Here is a 20,032-nt window from a genome sequence, read left to right on the forward strand (position 1 = left end):
TTTTTTCTCTTTTCTCCCATATTTGTGTGCAGCTTTGAGAAGATGATCAGCGGCATGTACATGGGGGAAATGGTGCGTCTCATCCTGGTTAAGATGACTAAAGAAAAGCTGCTCTTCCAAGGAAAGACTACAGCACAACTCCTCAAAACTGGACGCTTCAGTACCAGCTACATCTACACCATCGACACTGACAAGTACGCTTGTGTTTTTATAAAAATATCTAAAGGTGAAAACCCCCATTCCACCTTTTAACACAGTTATCTTGTTGTCTAAATCAGTGGTTCTGTACTGGTCCAGAGTCAGGACCCACCACCACCTCCTTGCGGATCAATCCCTACACAGATATCTAAAATTATTCAATCATAACCAAGTGTTTTTAATAAAAAAATGTTGCAGTTTGGCCCCTAAATAGAGCAAAACAAACATGTTTAAAATGTGCATCATCATAAGTTCATGTTTTATTCTACTTGATTGTCCTCTGGCAGCATGGAAGTTTGGTAGTTTCTCAAGGAATTTCCTCATTATCTTTGGGAAAACAATTTTATCATAGGGGGCATAGGATATAAGAAAGGTGAAACCTTGAAAAAAGACCTCGACTTCTCATTATCACTGGTAAACCTTATGAAAATGTAAGGATATACTGTATGTCACTTTTAAAGACATTTTGCCACATTTTTCCCTGGCATTCATTTGCCACTTGAAAGAGCTTCCAAAGCTACGGCCCTGATCCACCGGTTGTGAACCACTGGTCTCAATAAAATGTCTGCTGTGAAAACATAACATTGGATCACCAGGGGAGAGTTTTAACCCTGTGTAAACAACCTCTGAACAGCCTGTTTCAGAACAGTCTGTTATGAAGTGTGTCTGTTTAGATGCAAAGGAGCTCCTCACTTTTAGATATTTTTTGCAAATTTATGAAAACTGAAAAAAACTGAAATATCCTACCGACATAAGTAGTCAGACCCTCTGCAACAACACTTGGAATTTAGTTCAGGTTCCTCCCATTTCTGGATCTTTGCTGAGATGTTTCTACACCTTAATTGGAGTCCACCTCTGCTTGATTTAATTGACTGGCACAGATCTAGGGAAAGCTATGGGAAAATGTCTGCTGCACTGAAGGTTCCCAAGAGCACAGTGGCCTCCATAATTCTCAAATGGAAGAAGTTTGGCACAACCAGGACTGTTACAAGAGTTTTTTGCCCGGCCAAACTGAGCTATTGGGGGAGAAGGGCCTTAGTAAAAGAGGTGACCAAGAACTCAGTGGTCATTCTGACTGAGCTCCAGAGATCCTGTGTGGAGATGGGGCAAAGTTTTAGAAGGACAACCATCAATGCAGCCCTCCACCTTATGTGGGCTTTATGGCAGAGTGGCTACACAGAAGCCTCTCCTCAGTGCAAAACACATGAAAGTCCGCTTGCCTTCCATGTGGAGTTTTTGAAATCTCCATCTTCAAAAAATATCCCTTTAAACTAATGAACACACGTTACGTGCGTTAGGTTAACGGCCATCAACCATTCTCATTTTTTTTACCCCCTAGAAGTATTTATTCAGGTACCTTTATGGGCACCTTAAGTCCAGACACTTTTACGACTGCACTCTTTAAAGTAACCCTGCACGATCAGACAAGTTCATCTTGTTGGATAGATATTTGTATTTCTCAAATGTATATTGAACTAAAAAAACTCACTTAATATCCCAGATATTTGCATTTTGAGTAAATATGAGCTCATAAACTCAGCAGGAGGCTGCCATATTTAGGTCCGTGCTGGTAGTGTGATGTTACAATGCTGCAGCACTCCTCGCCGTTGCTATGCAGTAACCGTTTTTTAGATGGTTTTCCTGCTTGCAGCTGTTGCTGCCATAACAGCTGTGTTGGCTGCATTTACTTGCTGTCAAAGCTCTGTCATTCCTCCTAAGTTTTACCTCAATAAAGCTCCCTACAAGTGACTGGATTCAAAATACAAGCAGTATGTACATATGATGGGGGTTTCTCTTAAGAAGTGCTAAAGTGGGCTTTTACTTTGAGAAGCACAAACTGGAAGTGCTTTCATTCTGTGTTTATCTTTACCTGAACTGTATGGAAACAGAAAGCTCCATAACTAGTAGCAGTTTGGGGAACAACTTTATTAAACAGATGCATTTTAGCTCATGGCCTTTATCTGGGTCGTATATATGGCTCTGTATTTATCATTTTTCTGTCTAGATGGACAGATAATCGCTCATGGTGCAAATAGAAAAAAAAAAAATAGAAATACCTCAAATTTTGAAATTCTCCATGCGTGAGACGTGCAGCATTTCTAAGATGCTAACACTGGCTGACAGTCTGAAACAGCGGTTACTGCAGAGGAACTGTGAGGAGTGCTGCGGAACTGTGACGTCACTGCGCCAGCACAGACGAAACATGGCATCCTCCGGGTGAGTTTATAAACTCAAATGACTCAAAATGCAGATATCTAATGAGGTTTTTTTTTGTTCAGTATACATACTAGAGATACAAATATCTATTCAACAAGATGAACTTGTCTGATCATACAGGGTTCCTTTAAAGACCTCAAAGTCTGTTCTGCGATGTAAAGACACAAGTTTGTCTTTGGAGAACAGCAGCACATCTTCTATGTTGAGCTCTTTCAGTAGCTCTGAAGTCGTTGGTGACGATACAAGGTCGAGGTTTAATAACCCTCAATGTGATGGAAAAATGAGAGCAGACTTTGAACAGCTCACTGGAGTTCATGCTTTCAGCTATAGAGGGAATGTTAACAAAGGATTGAAGAGGCTTATATCTCAGGTTTTTGATCCATAGATACTCTGTATGCCCAAATATATCTGCAAAAAACCTTGAAACACAATAACGATGTTACTGTGGTATTGTAGACAGCAGACAGAGAATACTGTGTAAGACCTTTAGATTAGTGAAATGCTTCTAAGAGCACGACAAGGTTACATGAAGTTCACAGGCTCAGTATGAGTGCAACTATTACTTAGAGAAGCATTCATTAAGTCTGTAATCAATGAGAGCAAATACAAAAAGAGCTACTTACCTAACGATGTCTTTCAGTTATACTACCAAGAAGGCTGTCCTAAACTCTGTGTACCTAATGTTATGCTAATCTTTGCCACAGACCTTTGAACATCAGCAGATGCTGGCTTTTCATCCTGTCAGTTTAAAAGGGAACACAGCTGTGTTTCTACTTCGCTTACAGACTCACTTCCTAAACTCGCTCGGGGGGGGGTCTGCTCTCAGGTTGTTACAATTAGATTTGCACATGTTAAAAAAATCATGGTATAACACTTAAAAATAACTCATACAATGTTTGTTTTTTTTGGTAAAAGAATTTATCTTATGGCTACTTTGTTTGGATTTACACAAAAAGAAATTAAAATTTATGTTACTTTTGGCCACAAAGCATCACTATTTTTTTTGTGTCGGTCTTAGGAGGGCTCAGGTTGTCTTAGATATAAGTAGGGGGTTAGGGTTAGGGTTAGGGTTAGGGGCTCAAAGGAGAAAAGGTTGGGAACCACTGATTAAATGAATGGGCTAATAATGTTTTAATTCAGATTATAATATTTCCATTTAGCTTCTATTGGAGGGGGAAGCAGTGATCCACCATTTTCTATTGAAAAGATTGCCTGATTGAAATAATAACAACTCCTAACCTGTAATTCTAAACATTATTCTTCCTATTAATTCTGAAACATCTCTCCCTTTACTTAATCACACTTTCCTGCAGAGATGAAGAGGGTCTTTTGAGTGCTGAAGAGGTGCTTCGAGACCTGGGTCTGGACCCGTCGGTTGAGGACTGCATTGCCACTCAGAGGGTGTGTCAGATAGTTTCGACACGGGCTGCGCACCTGTGTGCTGCGTCTCTGGTGGCAGTGCTGCGACAGATACGGGATAACAAAGCAGCTGAGAAGCTGCGCACCACTATCGGAGCGGATGGCTCTGTTTACAAGAACCATGCAGAGTAAGTGTTCCTTCATTGTTCCCATGTACGTCGCACAAACACAAGCATGTACTTAGAAGGAGGCAAAAGTATTAGGATGCCGGTGTAGAGTGGCTATAGTTTCATTTGCTCCTTAATCATGTAGAGTTGAATAAATCCCTGCTTCCTTTCCTTTTCTCTTTCTACTGGCTGCTACAAGTGCTGACCTCACAGTATCAACCAAATACTGACAAGACGAGCCACTGTCTCTAGTTAAACTGTTATGGTTACATTGATTTTTTTGTGTACTCCATTAAGTCATAACTAAAAAAGAATCAAATATATTAACATACACAGTACATAGATATTACTCAGGTGGGATACCCAGATACATTAACAGCCACCCAAGTGTATTTGCTGTCCATTATTTCTTCTTTTAAAAAATCCATATATAATCACCACCCATGCACATGCACTTACACATGCGGTGCCTGTAAAAAGTATTCACCCCCTTTGATGTTTTACCCATTTATATATATTTTTTATAGATCAATCATGGTCAATATATTATGTACAATAAGTGACTGATAAACATTCACCACCTTTAGAGTGAGTTCCCTAATTCAACAGAGGTCCAGCCAATTGGTACTAGTAGTCTCACAAAAGACAGCCCAGTCACTGGTTAATGAACATTCCTGACTACCATTACACCATGAAGGCAAAAGAACACTCCAAGCAACTCAGATAAAAGGTTATTGAAAAGATTAAGTCAGGGGATGGATGAAAAAAATTCAAGGCACTGACCATACCCCGGAGTTAAGTTAAATCCATCATCAAAAAAATGGAAGGAATGTGGCACATGTGTAAATCTGCCTAGATCAGGCCATCCTCACAAACTGAGTGAGCGTGCAAGAAGGAGACTAGTGAGCGAGGCCACCAAGACACCTATGACTGCTCTGAAGGAGTTCCAAGCTTCAGCAGCTGAACTGGGAGAGACTCTGCAGACAACAGTGTTGGCCGGGTTCTTCACCAGTCAAAGCTTTATGGTAGAGTGGCAAAGAGAAAGACACTGTTGAAGGAAACTCAGATTAAATCTGGACTAGAGTTCACCAAAAGGCATGTGGGAGACTCCATGGTCAAGTTGAATCCTAAATCTAATGAGACCAAAAATTGAGCTTTTTGGCCATCAGACATGCCTGGCCTTGGAAGGTTTGTAGAGATAGATGATAAAATGAATGTGTCAAAATCTAGGAAAATCCTGGAAGAAAATCCTATTAAGTCTGCAAGAGAACTACAGCTTGGGAGAAGATTTATATTCCAATGAGACAATGACCAGCAGCATACAGCAAAGGTACCCAGAAATGGTGTAGAGACAACAAGGTGAATGTTCTGGAGAGCCAAATTATACTTGATTATAAAATCGCTAAAAGGGTACAACAGCCAAAGGAGTGACTACTTTTTGTAAGCACTGTCAGTGCACTACTGAGGAGTGATGTTTCATTTAAAAATTCAGCTTCTTACATTGTCATTTTAACATTTTTTTCTGCAGCTGCTTGCTGCCATTATCATCCGGTATTCCTGCACTCCAGATTGATGGTTGCATTACGTTACCCCATCAACAAAGAGCCTTCACACATGCAGCTCACTACTGTGATTACACATACAAGTGACACATTTCCAGAGGCAGGGGATGTTATTTTAGCATTTTTATTCAATATAATGCTAATGAATACAGCCAAAAGAACTGAAACACATTAAAAGATAAACCTACAGAATGGGAAAACCCCACCATCAACTACTCTAGTATGGTCTTATTCTGTGGGAAATACTACTATGGAGAAGATAAAACTCCTTTTTTTCAGGGTCTTTTAACTACTCTAAGTCAATTTGTTTTGGAAAAAAAACTCTGCAGACAAATTGGTCTTATTGTTTGGTAGCAATCTCAGATAATTAAAGAGCTCAGCTTACAAGCCAGTATTAGAATACAAACTAGCAGCAATTTAATGGTGTTGAGGATAAAGCTTTACTCTTAAAATAGCTCATAGACTGTGAGGGCTTTTAAGTAACTGCAGACCTTTAAACTGCGAACAAAAATCCATGTTGAAATCCCTGAAATAAATAACGACAATTGTCAAAAAGGCCTGGGTGTAGGAAAAGAGACTCCTGCGTCCTGTTGAACCTTGGATACAGGTTAGGCAGTGTGGATTCCTTTCTGGCCATGGGACAGTGGGACCAGTTCATTATCCTCGCAGGGCTTCTTGAAGGAGCATTGGAGTTTGCTCACGTCTACATGTGGTTTGTGGACTTGGAACAGGCTTGCGATTGTTTCCATTGGTCGTTTGGTAGGGCCCTGTGGTTGATGTGGGGTATCAGGGCCATTGCTTTGAGCCATTTTCTTCTGATGAAGGAAGTTAAAAGGGCAGACAAATGGACATAGAGAGAAAAAGACACAGTTGTAGCACACTTTGCTGCCAGTCATTGTTCTGAAATATCATATATTTATGCATAACTCACTTGCTAATTAACTTGGGCTCTTAATTACAGTAAAAAGAACACAGATTTTTGTATTTTAAGCTTTTAAATTGTGAATGACCCAATCTTTTCCATTTGTCATTGTTCATTTTGTTGGAACCTTTCCCCCCAGTACTCTTGGAGAGGGACCGAGATGCAGCTGAGAACCTCCACTTCATACTGGAAGTTGGACAAGTGCCACCGTATCTTGTTTTCTAATGACGAATGTCACTTGAACTGAATGTCTTTTTCATTGTTGTCTTCATGCATCGCCACCATATTAACAGAGGCAAGTCCGACACAAAAGGGAATACAAGTAGACCAAAATTATCTGAGTTTTCAGACTAACAAGGACAACGATTACATAACAGTTATTTTAATAAATTGATTTATGATCCAAATAAAAGTATCCCTTTGCACAGACATAATGTGCAACGAGAGGTTGGCTGGTGGGACGCTGATAATGCCGCCATTTTGCCAGAGGCAAGTCTGCTACATCATTCAGTACAGTAGAAAAGGATTGTGCAAGTTTTCAGAACAAAATGCTCAAACTATCAGATTAATATACAGTGCTTAAAAAATTTATTAGACCACCTGTCATATTTGTCTCAGAGACCATCCAGCATCATGAAGTGATTTAATGCGGACTCTTTCACTTTCACTGAGCTCTCCACGTTTTACCATTTTGAACAGGAAAGAGGAATTTCAAACTGAATTCACCTTTTTAGACCCAAATTTGAGCCGGCTCACAGGGCTTCTCTGAGAAGTCAGAATGAATCAAGCATAACATTCAACCACCAAAATTAATTTTTCTGTTCAGGAATGCAAGTAAACAACTATAATTTGACATATAATTAAGAAATAATAATGTGCTTTATTATCTTTTCAGTTTTTTGTAAATCAGTAAATTTGAAAATTCATGGATAAAAATAATAATTATATTTTAGCATTAAAAATATCATTAAGGTTAAAGAGCTTCTACATATTGGTGTATTAACCATTACAGAAACATTACCAATGCTGTTAATTTCGGGCAGCCGTGGCATAAACCTTACTTTGGGTGGTGGTCTAATAAATTTGTTAAGCACTGTAAATATATATAAATATATAAATACAAAATAAAAATATCTATATGTATATGAAACTGTATTATATATAAAATTATTTTATTTTAAATCATGGAGTACATCTTTCATTTAACTGAGAAAATAAGAGAGAGTATTCTGCTTATGTTTTACTGTCAGTTATTTTAATATGGATCATTTATTATAAATGATTCATTAAAATCCATGCAATCTTGAAATCCGAAAACTTTCACAATCATTGTCTACTGTATTGAATGACGTAGCAACTTGCCTCTGGCAACATGGCAGCGACGTCCAGCCAGCCAATCTCCTGTAGCGTATTATGTCTGTGCAAAGGGATACTTTAGTTTGGATCATAAATCGATTCGTTAAAATAATTGTGATGTAATCGCTGTGCTTGTTAACCTGCAAACTTGTGTATTTTTCGTCTACTTGTATTTCCTTACGTGGTGGACTTGCCTCTATTAATATGGTGGCGACACACGGAGAAAACAACCAAGAAAACCTTCAGTTCAAGGGACTACCAATATTAGAAGACGAGATATGGTGGTAATTTTCCGACTTCCGATGTGAAGTGGAGGTCCTCGGCTGCATCGAGGTACTCTTGGTATGGGGTAGGGGCTTTTATCACTGGGGAAAAGTACCTGGATGGATTGGTCTTATCAATAGTCAATAGTACCCTAAACAAAGTAAATGCATCTGGATGATCTCACCATGGCTTATCAGAAGGCTAAATCACTTGTTTATAAAAGCTGGTGTTGTGGCATTTTTGCCTTTGATTTGGAAACAGACCAGTTAAAGACTAAGAGGGATGTTGGGGGGTAAAGAAAAGGTAGCATGCAATGAGAGGTCAGAATCAAGAATGCCTCAGCTCAGCCTGTATGGTTTCCACTTCATAAGCTGAGTGTAAGTGTACTGTTGCATCTTTAGATTTAAATAAGCTGAGATGCACAAAAGGAAAAGGTTGGGAAAAAACAACACTGATAGTCTGAATTAAGTATGTCTTCTTTGTTAGGTTTTCAAGGAGGCTCCACAAGATGGTCAATCGACTTGTGCCTGACTGTGATGTGCGATTTTTGACATCTCCATGTGGCAGCGGAAAAGGTGCAGCCATGGTAACAGCAGTAGCTTATCGTCTAGCCGCTCAAAATGCAGAACGTCAGCGCATCCTTGACACCCTGCATTTAAGCCATGAACAGCTTCTGGAGGTGAAGAATCGAATGAGTGAGGCGATGGTGCGAGGTTTATCAAGGCAAACACATGAGCAGACAAGCCTGAAGATGCTTCCTTCGTATGTGAGATCAACACCAGATGGAACAGGTAGCGCCAGGAGGCCGACACCTTCAGTTTAACTTGTAACTGAGATGTGACTCATGTTCTTTGTAAGTTTTATTTAAGTGCATGTGTTGAGGGTTTTTTGTGTTGATTTTTCCTTTAAGAGCATGGTGACTACTTGGCTCTGGATCTTGGTGGCTCCAGCTTTCGGGTGCTGCTGGTGCAACTTAGAAGTGGAAAGAAACATACTGTTGACATGCAACAAAAGATCTACACTATCCCACAGGAGACCATGCAGAGCACGGGGGAAGAGGTAAACTATTGATTAAGGTTTGAATTACGATTGATTAAGTGCCCAGTTTTTCATAGTGGTTACTAAAACTGAAAGGATGACACCAGTGGTGGGCAGTAAATTGGTATAAATAACATCACTGGTATTATTTCTGCCAGGGGACAGATTTTTGCAACACTGTCATCACAGTTTTAAACACTTGTGTTGCCGCGCACACAACAATGCTGCCATTACAAAGTGATATGGAACAGCAGGTCAGTCTGAGTTCAGCCATCAATTTGTTTTGCTCCAACATGAACGAGCAGCCAGATAAAAAGCCAAACGTCATGTTGAAAAATGTAAAGCATGGTAAAAAAAAAAAGTAAAAGGTATGTTCTCTCCTCCTGAAGTTAGTTGTCTGTAATAACAGCAACATGAAGCGAGTGTTTGGTTGCACAGCCTGTCTGTTACTTAAACACAAGCTGGGCTCATGTTGCAGCAACTCGTATTACAAAAAGCCTAAAAACTGTTAAAAGGTGTGTTTATTCTGATGATTTGCTTCTTTAAGTCCATACACCGCATTCCAAATTATTGTGCAAATCATATTTTCCTCTGATTTTCCTAAACAGTTGATGCAAATGATAGTCAGTGTATTTTTCAAGTTAGAGCAGAATTAAAAATTTATTGAGCAAACCTCCCAATGATAACTTTTTTTTCCAAAAATAAATTCAAAATGCACTGTTCCACATTATTATGCGCAACAGAGTTTCAGTCTCAACATTTTATTGGTTGTAAAGAACTGAAAATGGTCATTTGTTGAATTTGCAGCATTAGGAGGTCATATTTACTGAAATCAAAGCTATTTCAATCAAAAACATCCACCAACCATCCACTACTCCTCCATCTGGACCATCCAGGGTTGCACGGCACTCATTAGTAAACAAGACTGTTTGAAAATGAGTCTTCTTTTATTTCTGGCTCCACTGCAACCGTTTCTGCTTGTGAGCATTGGTTGGGGATGGCTGAATAGTAGGTTTATGCATGACTGCAAGCCTCTGGAGGATCCTACAGCTTGAGGTTGGTGGGACTCCAGAGGCACCAGCAGCTTCAAATACCTGTTTGCTGCTTTGTAACGGCATTTTAGCAGCTGCTCTCTTAATCCGATGAATTTGTCTGGCAGAAACCTTCCTCATTATGCCTTTATCTGCAGGAACCCATCTGTGCTCTGAATCAGCAACAATTTTCTTCACAGTGCGATGATCACCCTCATTTTTTTCATGAAATTTCTAATGTTTTCATTCCTTGTCTGAGGCATTACACGATTTGAGGCTTTTCAGCAGCAGAGAGATCCTTTTTCTTTCCCATATTGCTGAAACCTGTGGCCTGCTTAATAATGTGGAACATCCTTCTTAAGTAGTTTTCCTTTAACTGGGCTCACCTGGCAAACTAATTAACACAGCTGTCTGAGATTGATTTCAGTGATCCAAAGAGCCCAGAGACACAATACTACCCATGAGTTTAACTGAAAAACAATCAGAAGTTTATGACGCTAAAATCCAATTTGTATAATAATATGAAAACCTTAGTCATACGTAAAAATCTTTGAGTTTTAATTTCTGATTAGTATTTTCTTTTGTCTTTATAGTTGGTTAACTTTTTAAAATTCAAGTGACATTACTGCAGTACACATATTCTTAAAGCCAAGGTTGTCCGGAAGTTAAGGATGTTTAAAGCTTGACTCTGCACCAAGGTTATAATCTTTTTTTTATTTTTCATTAGTTTTTATTTTTATTTTGTTTTCACTTTCTGTGTTCGATTTCAGTTTAGGTTTTTTTTTGTGTTGACTGCTGGTTATAGTTTAGTTTAGTTTTTATTTTGGAAAAATGCTTAGATTAGTTTAGTTTTTATTAGTTTTAGTTTTATATGGAGATGTCGTGGCTAAGTGAACATCGTAGGTTTTTAAAAACATATTAAACAGGCCACTCTTGACTTATGTTTTTTTTTTTTTAAAGATGATATTTGAATACAACTCAAGACATAAAACTACCATTGTGTGAAGTCTTAACCAATCAGATCAGCCATTTTACACTCCCCAAACTTGTGAGTAGGTGGCCAGACAGTATGGTTGTGTCAAATAGAGGGCTGCATTGGGATTGGTGGGACCCAACGCAAATCTGCTAAAATAGTAGGATGCTAAAAAACACTACAGGATTGGGATGTAGCCTAGCGACAGGATGATGAAGTCAACAAATGATGTAGAAAAGAAGCTTGAACATGGTCTTTACAAGAAAAGAAAACAAGGCAAGTCTGACAAGTTTTGTTTCTGCAGACAAGCTCTGATAGAGTAACAGATTAACATCTACTACTGAATACTAAATGATGTGACAAGAACAGTTTCATAAATAAATAATTATTTCAACTGAATAAGCCGGTTTGTGTTGTGAAAGTTTAGTAATGTTTATGCTGAGAGTGGCTAAATGAGCTGTCCTTGGTGCTGAAACGCAGCAGATTAGACTGACAGCTGCCGCTCAGAGACAGAGTGAGGGAGAGAGATGCTGTCCATCGATGGGCGATTGTACGTGCTTTTCTGCAGCTGATTCTTTTTCTTAATCATTTAGATTAATAGGTTGTTTGCAGTCATTTGATCTTCTTGGCCCGTTTTTGCACAAGGCACTGTTTTTTGTTTTTGATGTATTTCGTGACATTTTTGTTTCCCCTTGACCACTGGAACAACACCTGGTCTGCATTCTGGGACCTGAAGATTTACAAATTAAGTACTGCCCATGAATCTTTATTAAAAGCCTATAAAATTACATTTTTTCTCCTGCGTGGGCTTGTGTGGGCATGAATTCTCAGGGTTTTGCGAGTGCAGGTGGGTGCGGACATACACATTGCGGGGGCGGGCGGAGTGTAACACGCACGTTGCGGTTGCGGGCGGTAATGGTCAGTGGGATGGAGCGGGATGAAGATAACAGTTGGACACAGGGCTCTAGTGTCAAAGACTAAAACTAAGGATATTTTGTCTGCATTTTTATTTTATTTTAGTTAGTTTTGTAAGCATACATTACACTTTTAGTCAGTTTTCATTTTTTTGGTAGAGCGTAGTTGTTATTTAGTTTCAGTTAACTAAAATGATTTTTGAATTTTAGTTATTTAGTTAGTTTTAGTGAACTATAATAACCTTGCTTTGCACCACAGGGTTGATGTTTTACAAGCTTTTAAAGACAAAAAGTCCAGACGAGATACAACAGTAAAAAAATAGCTTAGGGCTCAGAGGGTTACTGCCATCACAGGCAGTTTTTTTTGGGGTGTGGGGGGGGTTGAGTATGCATTTAAATACATTATCTTTTTACATATTTTGATACTGTGATGAAACTGTTACGATGAAGGGCAAAAAACTCCCATGATATGATATTTAGGCCATATCACCCAGGCTTAGGTGACACTGAAGAGAGTGCTACAATTTTTTCAAGACTGAAATTTCACTTTAATATTTTAAACAGGAAATTTGATGTTGAAATGTATCAATCAATGTGCAGATTTTAAATTACAGTTTTCTTTGTCTCAACGTTTGACTTCAAGCTAATAGCAATTTTTGAAAAATAAAGACAATTTTACGAGAAGCAATGGAACAAAAAAACACATCAGAATTCATGAAACAGTGTTTGGCCCAATTTTTCTCAGGTAAGCTGTCAAAGGAAAACATTTTGAATGCCACCAATGAAAAAGAAAAACACCTACTTTTTCCACATGATAAACTTACATTTATTTAATATTCTAAATAGTTTTAGTGCTTCATGCACACCTTTTTATTTGAGTTGTGTGTGCATGTAAGCTATGCCAGTACCTGCCTGCCTAGCTCATGTTATGTACCAGAGCTGCTCATGCATACACCTCATTTTCTCATGTCTCTCTATTTGGCCATACGAGTGAATTTTACTGTATTATATCACACAAAGGCTGCATGATTAGTCCTAAAGGATTAGTCTCTGTGCATACATACATGTGTATCACTCATTAGTCTTGCCCTATACAGGCTGCATATAATTTAGCACTCATGCCACATACTAGCTGTACTCAATCACCTCTTTTATTTCTCTGCCTTATGCATAGTGCTGTTAGTCACTGTTACTTTGGTAACCATACAGGATGAATGAGACTGACTGTTTTCATGCAGGAGTTCAGCTAGAGTTTAGACAGAAAAAGAAAGACAAGTTTATATTGGTCTCTGAAGTTCCCAAAACATGCCTGTGAAGTCTGTTGCTGAAAAAAAACACCCCAGTACTGGAATTTTGTAGATCTAAAAACCCCTCTATTTCAGCCCTTAGACTGAGACAGAGGAGGTGTCGATTGTGAGGGAGAGACTGTCAGCTTTGGATGATGTGGATTTGGTGCCAATGAGGAGGATTTCTGTTTTATCACTGTTTAATCTAAGGAAGTTTGAGGTGAACCAGGATTTTATTTCAGATAAGCAGCTGGTGAGGGAGGGGGTTGAGATTGTGGAATTTGGTGTGCTGGATAGGCAGAGCTGGGTGTCATCCGCGAAGCAGTGGAAATAGATATTGAATTCACGGAAAATATTGCCAAGGGGAAAGAGGTAGATGATGAAGAGAAGGGGCCCCAGGGCTCTGTCCTGGGGCACACCTGAAGTGATGGGGGAGGGCTGGGAAGTGAAGGATTTGAGACGGATGAACTGAGTGCAGCCTGAGAGGTAGGAGTGAAACCAGTCTAGGGGGGTGAAACTGGAAGTGATGCCAATGGAAGAGAATCTACTGAGGAGGATGGTGTGAGAAATTGTGTCAAAGGCCGCACTCAGATCGAGGAGGATGAGAATGGAGAGTCAGCTGCTATGAGGAGGTCATTGGTGATTTTTAAGAGAGCAGTTTCTGCACCATGGTGGGGGCAAAAACCAGACAGGAATTGTTCATAGAGGGAGTTGTGACTTCGATGTGAGTGGAGTTGAGTGGCATCTATTTGTTCAAGAATTTGGAGATGAAAGGTAGATTAGAGATGGGGCGGAGGTTACTGTAATTGTTGAGGTCTTAATGGGGTGACAGCTGCAGATTTGAAGAGTGAGGGAACAATTCCAGTGGTGAGTGAGGAGTGGATGATGGCATATATGAGGGAGAGCAGAGAGGGGAGGTAGGATTTGAACTGAGCTGTAGGGAGGGGATCAAGCTAGCATGTGGAGAGCTTGGAGTTTTGGTGGAGGTCTGAGATATGGGAAGCGGCAGGAAGTTGGAAAATGGAGAGTGGCTGACAGTGCTGGGGAAGTTCAGAGAATGAGAGAGGCAGAGGGTTAGAGCTTAAATGCTGGTTGATTCTGTGATTTTTTTCATTGAAAAGAGTAACAGGGAGTTACAGGTGTAAGTGGAGTAGAGGTGGGAGGTTAGGGAGTCTGGGGGTTGGAGAAGTTTGTTGATTAGTAAAAACAGTGTCTCGGTGTTACCTTCATTAGAACTGATTAGGCTGGAGTAGTTGTTGGATTTGATTTGAGTAATGGAGTCCTTATTCTGTAATATGTGAGATTTGTGCATTTCTTCGTGAATAGTGAGACCAGTTTTTCTATAGAGACGCCTAAGTTGGTGACTTTTGGTTTTCATGGACCGTGAAGTGTGGGTGAAGGAAACAGACTGAGTTTTCACTGGAGCTAGAGAGTTGAGCATGCTGTGTAAACTATTGTTACCTCTGCCAAGGAGGTCATGTGATCAGCAGGGTTTGTTAGTTAGTTTGTTTGTTAGCAACATAACTCAAAAAAGTTGTGGATGGATTTTCATGAAATTTTCAGGAAATGTCAGAAATGGCATAAGGAAGAACTGATTAGATTTTGGGAGTGATCCGGATCACCTTCTGGATCCAGGAATTTTTTTAAGGATTTGTTACTATTGGGAGATAGGGCTAATGGCGGAGGTCTGCGCTCTCTTAGTGCTTTTCTAGTTGTAAAATGCAACCAGATCATCTGGGGTGGAGCGCAGGTTCCTCCAATTTCCCTGGATTTTTGCTGAGATGTTTCTATGCCTTAATTGAACTTCACCTATGGTAAATTACATGGATTGGACATTGTTTGGAAAGGTACACACCTTTCCATTCGAATAGTCCTTTTTGCTTATGAAGGTTCCCAACTGGGTACAATGACCTGGAAGTGTTTTATTGTCGGCCATGATAAAGGCTGTTCGGATTCTCCAACTGAAAGGGGGGGAGCTTCATTATGTCCTTTATTATCTCCTTTAGCCTAGTAACACTGGACCATCCTTTACCAAAGGAGAGATGAAAAGACGACCCACAATTCTTCACGTAAACTTCATTTAAAGTGACGCACCTGTTGATGGCTCATCAAAACATGAACATTTTGACTTTACCAGCCTCGATTTAAACCTTTTAACTTATAGTTCATGTGATAAACAGCAGGAAACGGGGATGAACAGAGGAATATTACAGAAATTAAAACTTTATCATTACACTTATAATGTTTTCATTTCCTCTCATTTCCATTTTTATCCAGATGGTAACCGTTCAGTCAGTATTTCAATCTGCATTTGTTTCACTATTATGAATATAAAGCATGTTGCTATATTGTGATTATTATATTTATCATCATAATTATGCAAGTAAGACACGGTTTATAGAGCTTTTCACATAACAAGCTCAAAAAAGACAGAACCAGAGTAGACTAGTAATTAATGACATTAATTAATTAAAGTAATTAATGACAGAATTAAAGAAAAAATGAACAGGTAGGGAATGAAACACAACAATTTAATATCCTTGTGAAATTAAAGGACTTGGATTTTATTCAGACAGTTCAGATAAAGAGAAATGTTTCTGATATTCTAGATGTTCACAGGCACAGTTCCTCGTCCTGAAGAGACTTTAGGATATAAAAATCTTAATGAGCTCATATTTATCACCTCAAGGTTTTCATGTTTTATTTGCTGTTCATAACACGGAGAACGCACCGAGTGGCAGGTGCGAATTTTGTAGTCCATCAGCGTTAAATTGTAGTTTTTACACAAATAACACGTCATGTCCATAACACCTGCTTAGGGAAAGTGAGGTCGGATTCCCTAGTCACCGCTGTTCTCATTTCCTATCCTCTTAGACCAGCCACACACTAGATGATTTTAAAATCTGAAACGATTTTCAAACCGTGGGAGACCACAGACTTCAGGACAGTTTCCAAAGATTTTTCATCTTTAATCCTCTGAGCGCACTCACTAGACGACTCAGCCAGAAAAAAACATGGATGTCTGTTGATACCGTCTTGCTGTCTCTCCACAACAGGCTGTCCTGGCATGTGTTACAGGTGCAGTAAAAATCATCTAACAAGGGAAAGACTCAGGATGAAATCCTGGCTGGAATGAAGGTATAGTTGTGTTTATGGTTGTGAGCAGTGAAATTATGTATGATTCGGCTGGTGACGATAGCCCATCTGCTCGCTTTCATTGGTTGTTGTGGGAACTCTGTCAGAGGCACTATGACCTAGAATCATAAATGTCAGACGTGTTTGATATTTACGATGCAGGGTCTGGGGGGCTACGACGCGATTTGGAGCAGTAAATGAATCGTGTTGACACCACACACATGCAGACTACTCAGACAAATAATCTTTTGCAACGGGGCTCCAGTCTGTATACGCCCCCATAATCATCGGGGGAGTCAAATCTTGGCTAAAATCGGGCTTAAAATCCTGTAGTGTGTGGCTGGCCTTAGTCCCACCTTTTCTTGGTCCTGTGATGTTTTTCACTGGGGTTAAGGAATAGTGGATAGAAGATGACTTAGGCCAGCCTTTAGGATTTTAAAGGGGACATATTTTACTCATCTAAGTCAAATTTATATTGTTCTCAGAGGTCCTCAAAACATGCCTGTGAAGTTTATTGCTGAAAAAACAATCCAGTATTGGATTTTTGCATGTCTCAAAACCCCTCTATTTCAGCCCTTCTCAGAACGAGCTGTTTTTGTGTCTGTGGCTTTAAATATTACTGATCTGTCTGACTTTGCCCCTGACCACACCCCTCTAAGGAAATGGATGCAGCACTCCTGATGTTACAGACACTTTTATCCAAAATTTAGGACCTGACTGGGATTCAAACCATCAATCTCCCAGACTGTAGTCAGCAGTGTAACCCACTGAGCTATCTAGCTTTTCAGCTGGTAGCTGAGAGGATCAGGAGAGGAGGGCAGAACTTTCCTCCTAGTGGGGGAGGGCCAACCAAACCTGGGGGTGGGTGCTTATGCCCCTTGTAGGGTCACTAGGTGAAAAATCTGAGAACGGCTTGTTTTAGCACACATTTTCTGAAAGATGGAGAAAGAGAGGGGGAGAGGGAATGGATTTTTCTGGTACTTGAGGGGGTTGTGGACAGGCCAGGGGCACATATTTGTGTTAGAAAAGCCTGAAAAAGTGATTTTTGCATAATATGTCCCCTTTCAGCCTGATTTAAGGCAAGATTTGCCTCCCCCGATGATTGTGGGGGTGTATCCTGATTATTTTACTGCTTCAAATCGCGTCATATCGTCCAAGACCCCAAACTGTAAATATCAAACACGTTTGATATTTATGATTCTAGGTCGTAGTGCTCTCTGGTGTAGTACCCACAACAACCAATGACAGCAAGCAGATAGGGCAGCATCACCAGCTGGATCATACGTAATTTCACTGCTCACAACCATAAACACAACTGTAGCTTCACTCCAGCCAGGATTTCATCCTGAGTCTTTCCCTTGTTTAATGATTTTTACTGTAGAATGAGAAGAAAATCTTGCTTTGTCTTATTTCTTAAAACTAAATAACTGGAACAAACTGCAAAATAAGACTTGTATAGTCAGCACATTGTTTTTTAACCTGCTCATAGCTCTGTGTTTTCTTGTATTTTCTCTCTGAAATGTGCCAGCTTTTCGACCACATTGTGGACTGCATCGCTGACTTTCTGGAATACATGGGCATGAGAGGGGCATCCTTACCTCTAGGATTTACATTCTCCTTCCCTTGCCATCAGAGCAAACTGGATCAGGTAATGTTTATTTCATTATAAATCAAAGCTAAAAACGAACTTTCAAACATTTGGTGCTATATTGTTCTTAGTTACAATCCAGTGTATTAGCTGCACTTTTATTACCTTCTTTTTTTTCATCAGAATAGTTGGCTGCGACTTATACACCAGGGTGCTTTCAATCAAAATCATCTTTACAGGTCAAGTTCTGTATTAACATGGGAGCCCGTCTTTGATATCACCTTAACAACTCTCTCATCCATTGAACTAGTGAGTCCATGTATAGTTTTTCTTTGAGAATGCCAGAATAGCCTCCCAGAGTTGCTGTTTTGAGGTAAGCTGCCATGCACCTTTATAAAGCTTCCTTGTAAGGATGCTCCACAGGTTCTCAACAGCGTTGAGGTCATGGGTGATGGTGGCCACACCATGATTTTTTCTTCCTTTATGCCCATAGCAGCCAAGGCCTCAGTGTGATTTTTGCAGCATGATCATTCATTATCTTACATGATAATGATTTCACTCTGGAAGGCACGGTTCTTCTTTTTGTACCATGGCAGGAAATGGGCAGTTAGAAACTCCACATATTTTGCAGAGGTCCTTTTGACACCTTCAGGCCCCTTTAAGGGGCCTACCAATTCACTTCCTATGATTCTTAGCCTGAAACATCCCTCCACCACCTCCTTGCTGATGTTGCAGCCTTGTTGGGACATGGTGGCCATCCACAAACCATCCAGAACTCCATCCATCTAGGCCATCCAGTGTAGCACGGCATTCATCAGTAAAAAAAACTGTTTGAAAATAAGTCTTCATGTATTTTTGAGCCCATTGTTTTATTTTGTGAGCATTGGTTAAGGGCTGATTGAGATACAGCATTATGCACATGGGCAAGTTCTGGAGCATCCTGCATCCAGAGGATCTTGGGGACTCCAGAGGCACCAGCAGCTTCAAATACCTGATGGCTACTCAACAGTGGATTTTTCACAGCTGCTCTCTTAATATGATTAATTTGCCTTACAAAAATCTTCCTTAATACATCTTTATCCAACAAACCTGTTTGCACTTTGACTCACAAACAGATCTTTTCACAGTACGATGATCTCTTGTAATTTTTCCTGAAATTTCCAGTGTTTTTATACCTTTTGCACAATACCACACTATTTCACACTTTTCATCAGCAGATAGAGGCAAACTGATAAACAAACCTGTCTGAGATTGATGTCCGAGATGGATACTGACAGAAGAAGCAGCACAATTGAAAACTTAAACTGAAAAACTAAATATCAAACATTTAACTGGAATCATATAAGGATAATAATTTGGCACACTGTAGTTTGGGCTGCACTCTGCTTCATGAAACTATTGTGGCAGTACTTTGCAATAGGGAGTGCAACAAGCCAGCTTAAACAACAGAGGCTACATCAGATTGAGGTTCATCAGATGTCCTCTTGTTCCAGTTCAGCTCTTTTTCTGGATTCTACAACCAGACAGCAGTATGCATCCGAATAGTACATTTCATTCTCTAATTAAAAAATGCAGTAATTTGATAAACAGCACTTTGGTTCCAAATAACAATAATAGATCTTTTGATTTTGATTTAACCTTTATATAACCAGATGAAAACCTGTTCTCTTTCACAAGGGTGACCTGGCCAAGAGGTCAGCAGCACACGTCATAATCTTCAGTCATCTGACGTCAATAATGTTCCTAAAGAAAAAAAACATATGATCTAAGGTTTTGACCTCCACATGATTTAATATTTTTGAAGTGTATGTTTGATTTGCTCTCATTATAAATCGTTGTCCTGAACACAACAATCCCCTGCTGTTTCTTTTCAGGGCATCCTTTTGAAGTGGACCAAGGGCTTCAAGGCCAGCGGCTGTGAGGGAAAGGATGTCATTATGCTACTCAAAGATGCTGTCCGCCGCAGACGGGTCAGTACAAATGAAAACATAAGAGAAAACCACTGTCTGTGCTGTGAGTGAG

General features: G+C 39.7%; 1 protein-coding gene across 2 annotated transcripts in view; it reads left to right on the forward strand.

Moving 5' to 3' along the window:
• The window catches only part of hk2 (hexokinase 2), an 85,824-nt gene that overhangs the window by 41,808 nt on the left and 23,984 nt on the right, over positions 1-20,032 (forward strand). For both annotated transcript variants that reach the window (XM_041788479.1, XM_041788480.1), the window contains 6 exons: positions 33-194; positions 3,729-3,962; positions 8,532-8,836; positions 8,956-9,104; positions 17,951-18,070; positions 19,885-19,980. In XM_041788479.1, the coding sequence (XP_041644413.1) occupies positions 33-194; positions 3,729-3,962; positions 8,532-8,836; positions 8,956-9,104; positions 17,951-18,070; positions 19,885-19,980 (1,066 nt within the window). The remainder of the gene's footprint in view (positions 1-32; positions 195-3,728; positions 3,963-8,531; positions 8,837-8,955; positions 9,105-17,950; positions 18,071-19,884; positions 19,981-20,032) is intronic.

Source organism: Cheilinus undulatus, linkage group 5 (assembly GCF_018320785.1).
Source record: "Cheilinus undulatus linkage group 5, ASM1832078v1, whole genome shotgun sequence".
In the NCBI taxonomy this organism is placed as follows: Eukaryota; Metazoa; Chordata; class Actinopteri; order Labriformes; family Labridae; genus Cheilinus; species Cheilinus undulatus.